Source organism: Watersipora subatra, chromosome 2 (assembly GCF_963576615.1).
Source record: "Watersipora subatra chromosome 2, tzWatSuba1.1, whole genome shotgun sequence".
NCBI lineage: Eukaryota > Metazoa > Bryozoa > Gymnolaemata > Cheilostomatida > Watersiporidae > Watersipora > Watersipora subatra.
In genome coordinates, this window is record NC_088709.1 from 19,361,478 (window position 1) to 19,380,308 (window position 18,831).

The 18,831-nt window shown below is 37.2% G+C and overlaps 1 protein-coding gene across 1 annotated transcript; it reads left to right on the forward strand.

Annotated features, from left to right (window-relative positions):
- The first annotated feature begins 1,599 nt into the window (after positions 1–1,599).
- On the forward strand, positions 1,600–18,755 carry LOC137388791 (AP-3 complex subunit beta-2-like). The gene is made up of 22 exons (XM_068075240.1): positions 1,600–1,824; positions 2,081–2,156; positions 2,472–2,546; positions 2,669–2,764; positions 2,907–3,067; positions 5,163–5,229; positions 5,373–5,555; positions 5,927–6,127; positions 7,201–7,443; positions 7,734–7,866; positions 7,991–8,043; positions 10,104–10,271; positions 10,433–10,685; positions 10,915–11,078; positions 11,320–11,434; positions 12,407–12,511; positions 12,688–12,792; positions 15,555–15,682; positions 16,663–16,745; positions 17,455–17,560; positions 17,773–17,998; positions 18,261–18,755. Exons 1-22 carry the CDS (start codon positions 1,691–1,693, stop codon positions 18,545–18,547), a joined length of 3,162 nt encoding a protein of 1,053 aa, XP_067931341.1. The 5' UTR covers positions 1,600–1,690; the 3' UTR covers positions 18,548–18,755.
- The last annotated feature ends 76 nt before the right edge of the window (positions 18,756–18,831 follow it).

Consider the following 18,831-nt stretch of genomic DNA (forward strand, 5'->3'; position numbering starts at 1 on the left):
CTAACCTGTTGATATGTGACTTACCTGTTGATATATGATTTACTTGCTGATATATGATTTACCTGTTGATATATGACTAACATGTTGATATATGACCAACCTGTTGATGTGTGACTTATCTGTTGATATATGACTTGCCTGTTGATATATGACTTACTTGCTGATATATGATTTACTTGTTGATAAATGACTAACATGTTGATATATGACTTACCTGTTTTACCTGTTGATCCGTGACTTACCTGTTGATATATGACTAAAATGTAGATATAATTATGACTTACCTGTTGATATACGACTTGCCTGTTGCTATATTACTTATCTGTTGATACACGACTTACCTGTTGATATATGACTTACTTGCTGATATACGACTTACTTGTTGATATATGACTTACCTGTCGATATACGACTTACATGTCGATATACGACTTACATGTCGATATATGACTTGCCTGTTTATATATGACTTATCTGTTGATGCATGACTTACCAGTTTGCTCAACCGATTTGTAATGCATGGCCATTGTTCTTATGGTATTACAAAATAGAATAGAATAGAATTTCAAATAAAACAGCTCTTGTCATTAAAAAAAATTCACACTCAATGTATCTACTGGAGTTTAAGCATTGTAATGAGATGAAATTCTTACGATAAGAAATAGTTGCTAGTAACAAAGCAACTCGACTTTTAGTTCATCATTTTTGTATGACTCAGCAAGATAGTATATATGAGAAGAGCAGGTGTTGCTTTTCGCCTCTCATCAACAGATTCAACTACTGCAAATGGTTGGGGCGCACATCAATTTATAGTTACTAGGCAGCATTTAACATCTTCTACAGCATCATCGTGACAACACCATTATTCAAATATTATAAACAAACTACTTTAGTTGCTATTATCAGCTAGTCATCTTGACTAGTGCTACATTTATTTACTTCAAGGTCACCATAGCCTATTAGATTTGATCTTGAAAATCTACGCACAATTTCAGCAACTAATACTAACGACTTCACATTTTACGGAGTAATGCTGTTTTAGCATTTTTTAGAGTTTCAAGCATCTAAGCTTTTTTTTTAGCTCAAATGGCTTAGTTTAACTGCTTTTGTAAAATCAAAAAGTAGTGCATTGCCTTTCTAGTTTGCTTCTTGGTAAGTGTCGTTGCCAATTTAGCTGCCTATATTACTTGACTCTTCTATCAACATCTAAATTAGATCTTTGAAATCATCAGAGGCTCTCATCAATCAGCTCTCATTGGAAATCATTAGAGGCACAAAAAATTGGGCAGTACTGGTAACAATTTGTCAATTTCATAATCGAGGAAATGGAAAGTGAACTTAAAAACAAATACGAAATTGTCTGCTCAATATGAGCTTGCGCGAGCAGGCAAGTCTGAATGACAAAAGAGTTTTGTTGTACACGCCTGGCTGCTATTTAGCCCAAGTTTCTGGATTGAGGTTTTTCGAAAACAAACTACTTTCGAAGGTCGCCATAAAAGCCCAAAATCTTAAAATGATCGTCATTGCTCTCGTCGAGTATCAAACTAACCATGCTATTGGTTAGATAGTATTGTAAATGGGATCAAACCGGAAAAGACATTCGGTACAACGTATAATGAAAAATATTGGTCTACGAACTATGTTCATATAATTAATCATACACCGTCTGAACCAACAGAAGTTTATAAACATGGCAGGAACAGGCCCTGGTGCAGCAGGTTTTCAAAATTCTAGTGGTTTTTCTGGAGGAGATTCTAACGATATTGAGGGCGAAAAATCCCTCGATCCTGCTTCAAGTGGTTTTTTCAGCACCGACGTTAAAAGGTGCGTTAAACTGGTTCTCGTATACCTTTTATAGGCCGTTCTTGTTCGTCCTTTATTAATTTTTTTAGCTACATGATGGAACTAAAACTATACTATACCGAGATGTACTCATCACTCATATCTGTGAGATATGTAGCAGTGACATTTTTTATTCACATTCTGCCTGTTTACTTTAGTCCGTAAGTTGAATTAATGGCTTTGGTTTTACAGCTTCAAAATATTTCGTAAAAATTGTTTAATATTTTGCTAAATTTAGGCATGATGATCTAAAAGAAATGCTGGACTCAACAGATGACAAAAAGAAACTGGAAGCTATGAAAAGAATTATTGGAGTAAGAATAAGTTTTTTTTATTCCTAGGAACATCTTCTTAAATGCATACAGCTAAAACATAGTTTAAAGATACTGAGCATATAAGCTTTATCTGACAACACTGCCAACACCAACTCTATGCTGTGTAATTTTGGGAGTTAAGTTGACAAAAGCAATTCAGTGATCAAGACAAACGGCATATTCAGCAACTTATTATTTATGTTAAGAGGGTTATGCCGTGCCTGCTTTACCATATCAGTTTTTGTAAATGCACATAAGCTTGATACTTATGTAACATTGGATTCAAAAAAAGTACCTTGCCTTTTTGTGTTGTAGCTTGTAGCCAAAGGAAAAGATGCCTCTCCCTTGTTTCCAGCTGTTGTCAAAAATGTTGTCTGCAAGAACTTGGAGGTAAGTGAACAAGTTATATCATGCTTTATCTTTCCGATAAAGATGGTCATGTGAATGTCGGTTGTCTCACACTCTTGAGTTTTTCCTATGATAATTTAGTAATGTCACATCTCACATTTTAGGTTAAGAAGCTGGTGTATGTCTACCTCACGCGATATGCTGAAGAGCAACAAGACCTTGCTCTGCTGTCCATCGCAACATTCCAGAGGTCTATGAAGGTATATATATGCACTGTACATGGTATATATATATATATGCATAGGTATATATACGCACTATATATATACGCACTGTGTATAAAAGTGCGTTCGTCCTTTTGAGAGGTAGTGTTCTACCCAAGATGTTTTGGCCTTATTTCAGGATCCAAACCAGCTAATCAGGGCCAGTGCCCTAAGAGTGCTCTCAAGCATCAGGATTCCTGTCATAGTTCCAATCATGATGTTGGTCATTAAAGATGGCGTGGCAGACATGTCCCCATATGTTAGGAAAGCCGCAGCTCATGCCATCCCAAAACTTTACAGGTCAGTCTCTGGGTCTGTTTACCGAGGCTTTTTAAGTTTGTTTTTTATTTCTTCATTCATTTTAACACTTTTGCTGCCTAAATATGTGGTCAAATTTTCTACTACTGTCAAATTAAATTCAGCTTTTACTGCTTACAGAAGTTTCATTTCATTTTCGTTAATAGCAAATAATTTACTGTTTCAAACTAGTTAGTTTTGTTGTAACTTTTTAACATATTTATAAATCCTATAAGACTCTATAACGCCATTTTGGAAGTCATCACACGTTGTCGATCAGTCCGCCAAAAATCTCACCAAATTTCACCTGGGCATGTAATTTATAAAAACAGCTGCAATACAGAAATGCTCACAATATCATCACAATAATCTAAATTACAATTCAAGTTCCCGATAAACAATATATCAGCTGTTTAAGCATAACTATATTCTGATGGCAGCCGTTATCACCGAATTTCACAATCGAAAAAAACCATAGCAGCATTTACGTGGCCTCTCGTGAATGGTAGATAGTTTTGTCTACCATTAGCTGATAGAATTGTAAAAAAGTGACTTGAAAATGTTATACATTTAATCTATCTAACATTTAACTGTTTCTTGAGACAATTTTCCTCTGAAAGTATAATGCTTTAGCTTTTTCTCAGAAAGATTTTAGCCAAAAAATAAACATTTATCATAGTAGTCATAGTTAGAGCTTCCCGATTTCCAAAAATCACCAGACAATTCTATATTGCAAATACATGTAGACTATTCATAATGTATCAAGGTATTATTATTATTATAATTATTATTATGTAAACACTTGTGAACTTTTGTTAATATTTGTTGTACATTTTAATTTTGAAAAGACCTTTTTTGTGTTCATGATAATTAAAAAAGTTTATTTCATGAATTTCTGTGTGCGTGGAAGGCCATAGAGTGAGCTTATTACAAGACTACAAGGACTGTGTGCTTTAGTTCCAGTATCGCTCACTCTGAAAATCGGCAAGTGTGAACTAAATCACCATAACATGATCATTTCGTTTATGCGATTGTCGATATTTTTCTAAGTGGTGGCGATTTTCAAATCGTCTACTTTAACCAAACAATTAAGTCGCCATATCTTGAAGCTCTAGTCATAGAGTCATCTGTCAAAGTGATTAGAGACCGGCAAGTAGATTATCTAGCTTGGAATTGTATTTCATGTAAGAGAAACATACATTTGAAACATAGTGAAACTCGTTGGGTAAGGTTTTTGGGGTTGCTTCAAAAGGGATGTTAGCGTCTTAAGTTTAACATCGACTACGCGTCATGAAACATCTAAAAAGAATCGTCAGTCGATAGGAGTTGAATGCATTGTCAATTTAAAACAAATGTGAATTATTAGAGTCTCTAGATTACAGTTCAACAAGGATAAATCTCTGTTACATGGTTGTAGTTCTTGACTTCATTGATTTAAATGTGTTCATCTAGTCAACTACAGCCGCTGGGTATGGAAAAACAAATGTAAGTTCTGAGGAAGGTCATGTTTAGCATGGAATGTATTAAATGACCGGGCATTATGTTGTCATACAGCAATAGCCCTATGCAGTCAGGAGAGACACATACTTGCTCTATATTTCAAGTTGCATTATTCGCATGAGTTCTTCGTATTACATTTTAACAATCCCTCAAAGCTTGAGTATAATGTCTGCTTAGCTTACTGAAAGTAGAGGCTGTGTCCGTGTTTTTAAGAGCATTAGCGCACAAACATCGGCTCTGTGATCTTGGCTGGACATGTCTGAGTCCAGTGACAGATAACCTCGACGACTGAAAACATACCCAGTTGTAGAGAACGATATAATGCTGGCTGCCATTCCTGTCACCCTTAGTGGCATTTTTGGGAATGGAACCCCAAGCTGTTGTTTGTATTTCTTGCATTTTTGTTTTCTTAAAACTTCAGTGATCTCAGTTGTTGTTAGAGCTTTTACTAAGGTCATCAGGACGAGGAGATTGGACTCAGGACTCTGCAGGACTAGCACTTAACTCACAGTTATAAAACAAGTGGTCAATGGCCTGTTATTCTAGCTTATATTGCAATGTGAATTATTTTCAAAAAAATAATTATACTCTGTTTTAGTGTTGATCCAGAGCAGAAAGACGAACTTGTTGAATTTCTGGAGAAACTCCTAGCTGATAAGACAACTGTATGTGTTTAGTACCATCTCGATTAGGCTCCAATTTAATTGGCTCTACATGCCTTTTCACGTTGAGCTAACGTACAATCTGTTCATGCTATTGTGTTTTGTGCCTGACTAAAATAATGTCTCATATTTGATATCCTTTACAGCTAGTCATAGGAAGCGCAATTCAAGCCTTTGAGGAGCTGTGCCCAGAGAGAATTGACCTCATTCACAAGAATTACAGGAAGTTGTGCTCTCTTCTTGCTGATGTGGAAGAGTGGGGACAAGTCATAATCCTCAATATGTTGACACGCTATGCCAGGACCCAGTTTATTAGCCCTCATCAAGAGGTTGGTATCATAATCATCTATTTTTGCAAACGCCTTTTGGTTTTATGTTCACATGAATTAATGCTAGAGACGATTCTTCAATCTCATTAATGCCGTAAGTTAGATCCAAATATTTATATTTCGACCGATTCTGCAATCTATGTGGACAATGCAGGCCTAATGAGAAACAGTAGCAGCCTCACAGGTCATTTTCTGTAGTGTCTATATAACAAGAAGGGCAAAGTCTGCAGTCATTCCATGAACTATGAGCTTTGGCTTGCAACCAAACGTGTTAAATATAACAAGAAAATTGGTAGAGCAAAACAAAACACATATAAGTCTTAGAACTGTTTTATCAATATAACATTTTTCCATAGATTGAGGGGTTGGAGGAAACCATAGCTACAGACAAAGACTTCTATTCTTCGAATGAGGACAGTGATTCGGACGCCTCAAACTCACCAGCTAAAGCTATTTACATAATGGACGCTGATCACAGGCTGTTACTCAAGAGCAGTAAGCCACTCCTCAACAGTAGGAACTCCGCTACGGTCATGGCAGTCGTACAGCTTTACTATCACTGTGCTCCTAAGGTAAAAATATAAATGTTTGCAATCACTCTGCTTCTAAGGTACAGATATGTATGTGTGCTTTCATTGTACTCTTAAAGGTTGACTTGCAACAAATTCACATTACAGTTATTTGGTATCAAAAGATTCACCATGTCTTACTCTGCTGTGTTGTAGGTGCAAAATATGTGGAAATGTGATTACAAGCTCTTAAAAGCTCAAAAACAAAAAGCCGCCGTAGATTGGAATCAGTTTATTTCTCTGACATTGTCACGACATTTGGTAATTGTTTTGTCATGTGATGTTCTCACCTGAATTGAAAGGTCAATAAAAGGCTCAATATAAAACTTCTCGTAGCACTAGTTTGTGACAAACACTTCAGGTTTTACCGTAGACCCCGGTATCAAATATAGATGCTCGCTACTTTACAGTTTTGTTTTGGCTTGGTCTAATCGTCTAGTCATAATCTGATCATGTGACTCATACTTCGCGAATACTTTTTGCAGCCTTTCTCGATTATCACAGGTAACCAACAGGCTCGTCATGTTGATCAGACAATGATATGTACTCCTTCGAGCTGAGGTTAAAGTATTAAACGAATTTTCACGGTAGGTTATAAGATATCAGTGCTGAAAGTGACAGCATTACAATGATGATAAAATAGACACATAAGAACAATAGACATGGTTTTATTGAATGCGTGAAGTATATTTGCGAAAATATTTCGACGAATGAGGTTGCATGAAAGTGTAAACAGAAACCATCTTGTACCACTACGTCCCATTTGAGCCGTTTTGGAAAGAGATTCTAATCTACGGCAGTCTCGTGATGGCGGCAATTATCTGTTCGTTTTTTTAACTTTTAAGAGCTTGTAATTACATTTCCACATATTTTGCACATACAACGCAGCAGAGTAAGACATGGTGAATCTTTTGATACCAAATCATTGTAATGTGAATTTTGCTGCAAGTCAACCTTTAAGGTACAGATACATATGTGTACTCTCACTGTGTTCTAAAGGCACAGATATATATGTGTATTATCACTGTACTCGTAAGGTACAGATATACATGTTCAGTCTTGTCATCATATTACAGAGTGAAGTTGGGCTGGTTGCGAGAGCTATGATACGACTGTTACGATCGCACAAAGAAATACAGTTCATCGTATTGTCCAATATCGCTACACTCGCTCTCAATAGACGTGGAATGTTTGAGCCATATATTAAGAGCTTCTACATCAATGCCAATGATGCTATTCACATTAAACTTCTGAAACTTGAGATATTGACCAGCCTTGCTACAGAAAACAATGTTTCCGTCATGATACGTGAGTTTCAGGTGAGATTTGGTGACTGGTTTGGTCAAATATGTTTCCAGATCTTGAAGACGCCAACAATTTGAATGCGCTGACAAAAGACCTATTTATGTTTGACATTGGTTTTATTGTTCAGTTTTGTTACAAGCTATTCGAGGTGGTTCATAGATGCATCTAGCCAAGTTGTCAGTCTAATTCATGCATAGATTTAAATTTTCTATACTCTTGTGAAAGCTTTGGAAGTGTGATGGATAGCCTGTGAATGGAATCTTTAGGCATTTGACTAATCGACTTAACTATTTGCTTTTTGCAGCAATACGTGCTAAGTCCGGAGACATCTTTCTCAACCGCTGCCATACAAGCTATTGGTAAAATAGCCACGGGTATATCTGACATTACCGATGCTTGCATGGGTGGCCTCATTTCCCTCCTCTCCAATAAAAGTGGTTAGTTTTCGGTCATATCTACCGGTAGTTTTTCAGTAGTCCGCTTCTCGTGTGATGATTGCATCTACTGTTTTTCAATAATGTTCTTTTTTGTCAAATTTCATGTTGCAAGGTTTCTTTACAGAGTCCGTTGTTGGTGAGAGTGTCGTTGTCATAAAGAAACTTCTTCAGATGAAGGTAAGTTCACCCCAACCTTTAATATTTGCTATGATTGGTTGCTATCATTTGTTGCTATGAGCAACAAATGATAGGTTGCTGTTATTTGATGACTTGGAGATGTAAGAGAAGACAAGGAGCAGTTTTATGAGTAGTATTGCAGCAAATTTCCCACAATTGTGGCTGTTGTTTAAGTGAATGATTTTTTCCAACTTGAACGTAACTTACACAAGTCTCAGGGTAATGATAGCGTCTTTCTTACCTTTATTACAATTAAGATTGGGATCTTATTACAAGTTTCTCATCTGTTTTGAAAAAATGTTAAACATTTGTTTATCTTTCAAGAACACATTTTAAAAGCATTATAAATAAAATATAAAATAATAAAATAATAGTCATGGCAGAGGAAGCTAGAAAATTGAGACATTTGTCTTAACATCATTACAGCTTGAATTACATTTAATGTTGTAGTTTGTATTTTAGATAACTTAAGGGTTTACTTGCAACAAAATTCACATTACAGGTATTTGGTATCAAAAGATTCACCATGTCTTACTCTGCTGTGTTGTAGGTGAAAAATATGTGTAAATGTGATAACAAGCCCTTAAAAGCTCGAAAACGAACAGTTAATCACAGCCATCACAAAAACGCCGTAGTTTGAAATCTCTTTATTTGGCTGACGTACTCCAACAGTTTGGTTATTGTTTTGCCATGTGATGTTATCACGTGAAATTAAAGGCCAATAAAAAGCTAAATATAAAACATCTCGTAGCACTAGTTTAAGACAAACACTTCGGGGTTCTACTGGAAAGCCTGTATCAAATATAAATGCTCGCTACTTCACAGTATCGTTTCAGCCTGGTCTAATCATCTAGTCGTAATCTGATCATGTGACCCATACTTTCTGCCAAATCGCGCAAACAGTTTCTGCAGCATTTTTCGACAATCGCAGGTGACCAACAGGCTCCTCATGTTCATCAGAGGATGATATGCACTTCTTCGAGCCAAGGTTAAAAAATTAAACAAATTTTTATGGTACGTTTTGAGATATCAGTGCTCAAAGTGACAGCATTACAATGATGATGAAATAGACACGTAAGGACAATATACATGGTTTTATTGAATACGTGAAGTATATTTGTGAAAATATTTTGACGAATGAGGTTGCATGAAAGTATAAACAGAAACCATCGTGTTCAACTATGTCCCATTTGAGCTGTTTTGGAAAGAGATTCCAACCTTTGGCATTTTCATGATGGCTGCGATTAACTGTTCGTTTTTGAGCTTTTAAGAGCTTGTAATCACATTTCCACATATTTCGCACCTTCAACACAGCAGAGTAAGACATGGTGAATCTGTTAATATCAAATAACTGTAATGTGAATTTGTTGCAAGTCAACCTTTTAGGGTGTGTAAAATTATGACAGACCAGAATCACTGTTGATCTTCAGCAGTTTGAATAATACATGCATCTGCGTGAGCCAAGTAGCTTTTCACCAACTTAGCTCTTTGTTTTTTTCAACCGAGCTGAACTAGGTTAATTGGATGCAAGATAAAAATTGCCACCTAAATTATTATTACATAACTTACAAGCTTTCACCATTCGTAATATGAGTTGATTAACTAGATGTCGTGGTACCTGCTAAGCAATGTCCGCTTTACAGCAAACTGTAGTGGAAATGTACATATGTGATATTAACTGTAGTTTTCCACAGTCACAGTGTTAGAAAATTCTCTTCATTTGTAAAAGCTTGAGTCAAGGTGGAGAGCAGGCATGTCAATGATTGTCTGCTATTCCTGCAGGTCACTGTTCTGTCTCACTCCATTTGGTGCCAGCTACTCTGGTTGTCTTATTTAAACACTTTAGTTTTTACCACTCTCTTCTGAACCCAGGTTCTGTCTAGCAACCGCTCTGTCAAAAAATTAATTTCGTCTGAGAATAATTTTTCTGAAAACAAAATGGTTTTTATCACCTTTCAGGAATCAGTCATACTTCATCTTGCACGTTTTTCAGAGCAGCGCAATCGTTAAAGAGAGTTGATACTAGAAGCAGTTTTTATACGTGACCATTTGCATTGTAGTCAAGTGGCCACAAGGATATCATCATCCATCTTGCTCAAATGGTTGACAAGATAGCTATTCCTAAAGCTAAAGGTAGCATCCTCTGGCTCATTGGAGAGTATTCAGACAAGGTTCCTAAAATAGCGCCTGATGTGCTGAGAAAAGCTGCTAAAGTTTTTATGCAGGAGGTAAGTCTTCAAGTATCTTAAACAGACTACTAATATACTATATGGACACTTGTAGTAAGTCTTCAAGTATCTCAAACAGACTAGTAAGAATGAACTATATGTCACTTGTAGTAAGTCCTCAAGTCTCTCCGTTAATTATGCATTATTCATGTTGTGTTTAGGAGGATATTGTGAAGCTGCAAACACTCAACCTAGCGGCAAAGCTCTGCATCACTAATCCCAAGCAAACGCAACTTCTCTGTCAGTATGTGTTCAACTTGGCCAAGTACGATCAGAGTTATGACATCAGGGATCGAGCACGCTTCCTTAAAGCTCTGATTTTGCCAGGAGATAATGCTGGAGCTTTAGCTAAGCATGCTAAGAAGATTTTCTTGGCAGATAAACCAGCTCCAGTTGTGGAGAGCAAGCATAAAGGTATGTGAATTGATGAACTGCCAGATACTCTGACACATGGCGTCTCACTACAGATGAGGCAGATAATAGAGCTCAGAAGTACTTGATGTTGTATGAATTTGTATTTCATGCCTATCCATATCACAATTGTGTTAAGTTTTGGCTTTTTGTTTTGTGATAGGCCTGATTGAGTTTTACTTGTTAAGATGGTGTTTTATCGGTGTTATCTGGCGGATGGAATGCATTGCAGAAAGAGACCAGTACCAGCTCAGTTCACTTTCCCACACAATAAACAATAAGGCTATTGGCTACAACGAGCTTCCAACATGGCCTACTGATCCCCCACCAAGTGATGTCAGGAATGTGGAGGTGGCCAAACCCTCCACATCAATCTCTACGACCAAGTCGGGCAAGGTACCTCCAAGACTAACTAAGATGACTTGCTGTGACTTGTTATTGTAAACCTTTGATTTCAATTGTGTGACAAGGTGTAATTTAGTGGTTTTGGTGTCGTATATGCTGCAAGTGGTAGTGTGTGTGTAGCAAAGGCGTAGTGGATAGCAAGAGGTGGGTGTAGCAAGGTTTGCCGCAAAAAGCATTGTGTGCTGCAGGGAGCAGTGTATCAGAACGTCTGTATATATGTTTCAATGTGTAGGGCTCTGAAAAAGAAAAAGCTTTCTACTCGGATTCTGAGGAAGAGACATCTGAGGAAGACTCAAGCGAGGAAAGTGGCTCTGAAGAGACTGACGAAGAATCTGGATCAGAAGAAGGTAGGTTGCAGATTGTTACTTCTATGTCTAACACGCGCATTCTATCATATAGTCAGACCTCAACATGCACGGCTTATCACTTCCAATATTTGTTATCTATGTCTAAACCATCGTATCTCGGAGCGGATATCCTGATAAGATTGTATTGTATTTCATTGAATTACTTTTCCTGCTCAAATCTTTCACATTCTTACGTATAGCATTAAAATAAATGTATCATAAGATTTTGCAGAAGCATACAGTAAATGCAAAAACCTGAATTATATGTATGAGACTAAATGAGTAATCTTTACTATAGTAAGACTGGATGAATAAGGTTGGATGTTCGGAATAAAGGATTGCATCGCACGGGGTTGTAAAGGCATTTTATTAAATTATGGTTGAACATATTTTGTGGTTATATGGAGCCTCTGCTATACTTCTCAACATGAGTGTCTACCTTTAAATTCCAGCCAAAGTTACGATTTCTGTAAAAGTTTTTGTTTTAATGAAATTAATAATTAGCAATAAATATTAGTAATTAGTAACTAGTAATTGATAAGAATATTTTTTCTATAGTCATTTTGCGTTCAGATTAGGACAGGCAAATGGCGGTGTAGCTTTAGTTGTTCATGATGCAGGTTGCGTGTTGCTAGTGTCGGTAATGAAGCTACAGAACTAATCATATTGGATACACACCAAGTGTATTTGCCCGCTCTTGAAGTATGTGATGTATTTTCCCGCTCTTGAAGTATGTGATGTATTTGCCTGCTCTTGAAGTATGTGATGTATTTGCCCGCTCTTGAAGTACGTGATGTATTTGCCCGCTCTTGAAGTATGTGATGTATTTGCCCGCTCTTGAAGTATGTGATGTATTTGCCCGCTCTTGAAGTATGTGATGTATTTGCCCGCACTTGAAGTATGTGATGTATTTGCCCGCTCTTGAAGTATGTGATGTATTTGCCCGCTCTTAATGTATGTGATGATTAGCAGATTCAGAGGAGGGTGGTGAAGAGACTAGTGAGGAGGATGAAGAGGAGTCATCTGAAGAGGAAGACAGCGAGGAGGAATCATCATCTGAGGCTGACAGCAGTGAAGGTTTGTACCTCCGAAGCTTGTCATTAGCTTTATAATCCATCGTCAGCTATGACTCATAATCCTATATTAACCTTTGTGAACTTGTGTGCGCATCTAGCCATCCATTGACAGCATCTCATATCATCATCATTACATGTATATTCTTATTTATGTGCACCAATGACATGCCTTTTTAGAGAGTAGCTCTGAAGAGGAAGTCCCTGTGGTGGCAAAGGCAGCACCCAAGAAAGTCAAGCCAGTTCCAAAAAAAGAGACAGAGAATTTGCTTGATCTGTTTGATTGTATGTATATTGGTCATCAAGTCCTTAGGCTAAGTCATCAAGTCCTTAGGCTGTCATCAAGTCCTTAGGCTGTCATCAAGTCCTTAGGCTGTCATCAAGTCCTTAGGCTAAGTCATCAAGTCCTAAGGCTTTTTATGGCTAGTTCATGCTTTTTTCTATTTTGAAGATGAACTTGCATAAAATTTTAGTAGATTTTATCAAAAAGTATCAGTATTTATTACTATTTTTCTATCATTTGCAATTGTTTTTTATTGAGTTGATTTGACTGCCAGGATCTTTCAAGATTAAAAATTGACAAACTTGATCGCCGTTAAAATGCTCAGAAGAAAAATACATGCAAAATGGCATCACTAGTTGTTATGCAAAAATTCTACTAGTGATGTCACTAATAGTCAATTGCGATATCAATTTCTGCTATAGTTGATATTAGTAATTTCATTCAAGTTGCGGTGTTAGGCTTCTCATTTCTTGCTGGTTTTGTTGCAACTATAGATGTCATAATCGCACTTTCAGTTGATCTGAGCGTTTTAACCACCACCAAGTTTTATCAATTTTAATCCTGAAACATTCTGGCAGTCAGATCACCTCAAACATAAAAAAACCACAAATGATACAAAAATTCCGATACTTTCTAATAAAATCTTAAAACTTTGTCGAAGTTCATCTTCAAGTAGAGTGGAACGGCGGGATGAGTGGTAGAGTGTACTCTAACTAAGGTTAGGGGCCATGCTTTTCCCGTGCCTGGTGAGATCAACTGTTAGCCCAACAAATGTTCACAAGCTATTTTCTATGCTCTATTGCAGCCAAAGGGGGTGGTAAGGATGTTTTCTTTCTGAGGCGTTACCTGTGTGATCGATTCAGTGCTTCCCTTTGTGCTATGAATTTGTTACGTTTGTCGTGCAACTACCGGCTTGTCCAGTTGTCGCTGCATAATTAACTGACCTTTCAAGGTCACAAAATAGTTTTAGGCGCTACAAGTAAATTATCAGGTTGTATACCACAAACCTAAAAACAACATAATTATGGATCTTCTAACATGTCTATTAAAGTGCACAATATGCCAAATCAAAATTATCAAATATACTCATTCATTTTCATCTTGAAAATCTTGCCATGTTTTTCTTCTCAGCTAGTTAGTTAGTCAGCTGCACTAGCTATATATTGTTAGCTATACAACTGTAATAGCTATATGTTGTCAGCTATACAACTGTAATAGCTATATGTTGTCATCTATACAACTGTAATAGCTATATGTTGTCAGCTATACAACTGTAATAGCTATATGTTGTCAACTATACAACTGTAATAGCTAGGGTATATGTTGTCAGCTATACAACTGTAATAGCTAGGGTATATGTTGTCAGCTATACAACTGTAATAGCTATATATTGTCAGCTATACAACTGTAATAGCTATATGTTGTCAGCTATACAACTGTAATAGCTATATGTTGTCAGCTATACAACTGTAATAGCTATATGTTGTCAGCTATACAACTGTAATAGCTAGGGTATATGTTGTCAGCTATACAACTGTAATAGCTATATATTGTTAGCTATACAACTGTAATAGCTATATGTTGTTAGCTATACAACTGTAATAGCTAGGGTATATGTTGTCAGCTATACAACTGTAATAGCTATGTTGTCAGCTATACAACTGTAATAGCTATGTTGTTAGCTATACACTTGTGATAGCTATATGTTGTCAGCTATACAACTGTAATAGCTATATTGTTAGCTAGGCAACTACAATAGCTTAATGTTGTTAGCTATACACTTGCAATAGCTATATGTTGTTAGCTATACAACTACAATAGCTTAATGTTGTTAGCTATACACTTGTGATAGCTATATCTTGTCAGCTATACAACTGTAATAGCTATGTTGTTAGCCAGGCAACTACAATAGCTTAATGTTGTTAGCTATACAATTGTAATAGCTATATGTTCCTGGCAAAGCCACTGTATTAGCTAATGCATGGAGAAGGCAAAACAGTCAAACTGGCATAATTTTATGAGCCTCAATAACTTTAACCCAGTGAGCATACAGTCAAACAGTTCCTCTCACACCCTTATTAGCATGAGCACCCATCTTCATACACATAATTACTAGATGTACATCTTCTACTCCCTGTTGGTAGATGTACATCTCCTCACACACTCAGTTAGTAGCTGTTCATCTTCTCATACACCCAGTTAGTAGTTGTACACATCATACACCCAGTTACTAGATGTACATCTTTTCACACACCCAGTCAGTAGATGTACATCTCTTTATAGACTTAATTAGCAGTTTTCAATTATACATAAAATCAGATGCCATTTTTGTTCACATAATGCCCTCCGTCTATACAATGCAGACCATTTACTTACATTGCATGTACTACGTGTGGCAACACTTACAGTTCTTTGCAGATCTCAGCTGCTAACATAAATACTTCCTGTGAGATCTTCACATACATGTGATTATGTTTGTTTTCGAGCGCATGTCTACTCGCTGTTTGTGTAAGTTGAAGTGACGCTACTTTGTAGCTGTGTGTTTACATCGCTCGTGGAACTCTTGCCTGAAATCCTGTTCAAACCCACCATTTGAGACTAACATTGTTATTCATACTCTGTTTCTCTTGCTTCTACTCTGTTACGAAGCAGCCCTGTTTGAGCTTTTGCTAGCATGAGAGGAGGGTGTTTTTTTCTTGCTACAAACTTACCACGATATTAACAGGGGTCTAGGTTTTGTCTGATGTAAGGAATTATTTTTCAGTTGCTGAGCCACCAGCAAGTTCTACTCAAGGTTTCAATGGTGTCACTAGTCCTATATCTAGCACTCTACAGCCTCTAGTTGCTGGGATGACCCTCTCACCTTCAGGATCCACTGCAAGTACAGTGCAGGTACAGTACAGACATGGTTCAGTCGCAAATTCATTATTCGGCTCTTAAGTATTGTCACATACATAGAAAACTTGTGTGATATTCTTGTTGTCTGTAACATTTATTAACTGTACTTTAAAAAAAAAAAATTTTCAGTGAACCATGTATAGAATTTTGTAATGGCTAAAAATTATGTTATTGTCCGTTTTCACTCGGCTGATTTAGTTTGTGTCCGGGTGGCAGTAGATCTATGATTGTTATTATGGGTGCATGGAAAGTTTTAAACTTTCTACAAAGTCATGTTCTTACTAGTCGCTACAATTACTGTCCAGTTTTTATTAAAATCAATCCCGCCAACTAGCAAAACAGTTTTATTTTGTTTTTAATTTTTTGCATTTTCAAACTTCACACTAAGTATTTTGCTTTTTTGTATTTTGTATGTCATTGCTATGTATGTCTCTGCTATTTTGTATTTTTGTATTCATCGCTATTTTCTGCCATAAATTGTTGCCAACTATTTGAATAATAAGAATTATGGGTAAGATAGTTAGGATTGGTCTAGTTGGTTCATTTATCCTCGCATCTTAAACTTCCTTGCTGAGTGAAAACAGGCCACCAGAGTCTGCTCATTGAATTTCAAAACATACAAGCTCACAGTACAAAAAACTGCCTCAGAGTAGCTCAAGGTACCCTTGTTGTATATAACTTGAGTGAAAATCTGAATTTAACAATAATAGCCATATTCTTTTGCGTGTATTTTCATCACTTTTAAGACATTCATGGTTTGGTGATTCATTTTGGACAATCTGTGCAACCCCAGCTTATATAAGTATTAAAATAAGTTGTCTTTGACTGAAAGATAATTAGCATTTCTGCTCTCAGGTTTGAATCGGTTTGTTTATTCTACCCTTGTTTAAGCGCCATGGCTGTAGACTTGAGTACAGGATTTTCTATTAAAATGATACTTCTATTGATGCCACAATTACACTCTCATATTGCAGAATCTACCCGCTAGTCATGTACCATCAGAGCAACACGAGTTGATCAACCGCATGTCAAGTGGGGGTCTGGCAGTCACATACAGGTATGTTTCCTTCCAGCTCATCCCTTGAGCTAAGCTTTCATCATCTAAGCATTAACACAGTCGAGGCTCCTCTATCATAAACCTCCTTTTACGTAAATCCCACTAAAGAATTTATGTATAGTTTCTGCTTCCTACTATGTAAAAGAATTTCGTATAAAGTCAAGCCTTAACTTAATGTAAAATTGCTGTTATCATTAACCTTTTTCTGCCCTCCTTTTCTCTATCTGCTCTCCTCTCCCACCCCCTCCTCTCCCACCCCCTCTTCTTCCTCTCCCACTCCCTCCTTTTCCTTTTCCTCTTCCACTTCCTCCTCTTCCTTTCCCACACCCTCCTCTTCCTTTCCCACACCCTCTTCCTTTCCCACCCGTTTCTCCATTTCGTCCCTTTTTGCCTCCCTCACCCATTTCTTCCCTCACGCTTCTCCATCTCTCTCTCTCTCCTCCCTACTCACCTTCCTCTTCCCTTCCTTACTCCTTGTCCTCCTTCACCCTTTTCCCTTTTTCTCCCTGATAATTGGTCTTGCTGGAGAGTGTTAACCACTAGGTACGGCCTCGGAGAGGGCAACCAGTAGTTATGACTTGAGACGTCAATTGCTGCGTAGGGATTGGGAGAAAGCAACCACTGTTTACAGCATGCCCTTGCTATTAGGATATATTAAAAGTAACATAACCATGGAAATGTTTACCACCCGGATTACTTATCATTTCAGGTTCACTCGCTCAAGCTATTTATATTCAGACAAGATGGTGGCAGTGGAGTTGTCCTTCACCAACAAGACAGAGCAAACTCTGAAAAGTATAAAGATAGGTGACAAGGTATCTGTGTACCACTGCACGCTGACTAATATTTCTTTTGTATTAAAGCTCTTGCACCTCTAATTAGCTTTTTTTTCTAGGTCTTGTGGAAGCTTATTAGTTCCACTGCCATTCCATTTCTGTTTGCTGAGTATGTGATGATGTCTAAGTGCAAATCCAGTCTCTATTCATCTCAGGTCTCACAATTACATTTAGTCTCATCTTCTATGCAGAGACTCCAGTCTGGAATGCATCTTCACGACTTTCACACAATCAATGAGTTGGAGGTTGGTGCCAGTGTGTGTGTCACTATGGGTATAGATTTCAATGACACACTGCAGCCGGCTGATTTTGACCTGGTCACTTCTGAAAAGACTTACCGTGTCAAGGTCGAGGCACCTGTCGGAGAGCTCATGAGTGCAGTAACAATGTCTGAAAATGAATTTGGCAGCAAACAAAGTGAGGATACCCTTTCATCTCTTAGCTGCTCTTATATCGCTGTAATCTATTTCCTGATGAACTTTCCACCATTAAAGATGTTCTAGACATAAATTTTATCATGCCCGCTACAACGTTGTTCAATAATTTATCCAGGATATAATGACTACAGGAGTTGTTGCTTTTTACCTGTTGTATTATGCACTGTAAACTATCAATAAATACATTCAAGTTATGCAGCTTAAAGAAGCTGTTCTTTCTGATGCATTTTCTCTTGTTACAGAAAAGTTAGGAGGAATGAATGAAACTTCAGCTACAATCGATGTTTCACGTGATGAGCTGGCCCAACTTCATTCCATTATAAGCCGAGCTGCCAACATGGGGCAGGTGCCCTCCAGCCAAGATAACGTGCTTCTCCTCACAGCAAAGACACTTTCTAACAAGTGTGATGTTTTGCTGAAGGCGCAAGCAGGTGAAAACGGCAAGTCAACCATGACAGTCAATTGTGAGAAAATGGTCATTGGTTCAATGCTTATCAAAGATATTCGATCTGCAATGGCATCTTCTTGAAAGAGGCAACAGTTTTTTTACATTTCTATTTACGCGCTATAAAAATTGAGAGTAATTTTCAGATGTCATTTCTATGTCAACTGCTAACAGGCACATTTATGTTGAAGACTGGACCTCATTACAGCAATTGTTTGGTGTTGCTCTACCATATATTCCCAGTATTTTGAGTACCAGACCTCAGCAAGGTTCTCCGCTATCCTATGTTATACTGACATAATCATTGTCATCTGTTACAGAAAAATGTGAAAAATAAGACATGTTTGAATAGACGCATTGTGCAGTAC

Coding starts and splice junctions, on each gene's coding strand:
- LOC137388791 (XM_068075240.1), top strand. CDS start 1,691: ATGGCAGGAACAGGCCCTGGTGCAGCAGGTTTTCAAAATTCTAGTGGT. Junction 2,157..2,471: donor CTATGAAAAGAATTATTGGA/GTAAGAATAAGT, acceptor TTTGTGTTGTAG/CTTGTAGCCAAAGGAAAAGA. Junction 2,765..2,906: donor CATTCCAGAGGTCTATGAAG/GTATATATATGC, acceptor GCCTTATTTCAG/GATCCAAACCAGCTAATCAG.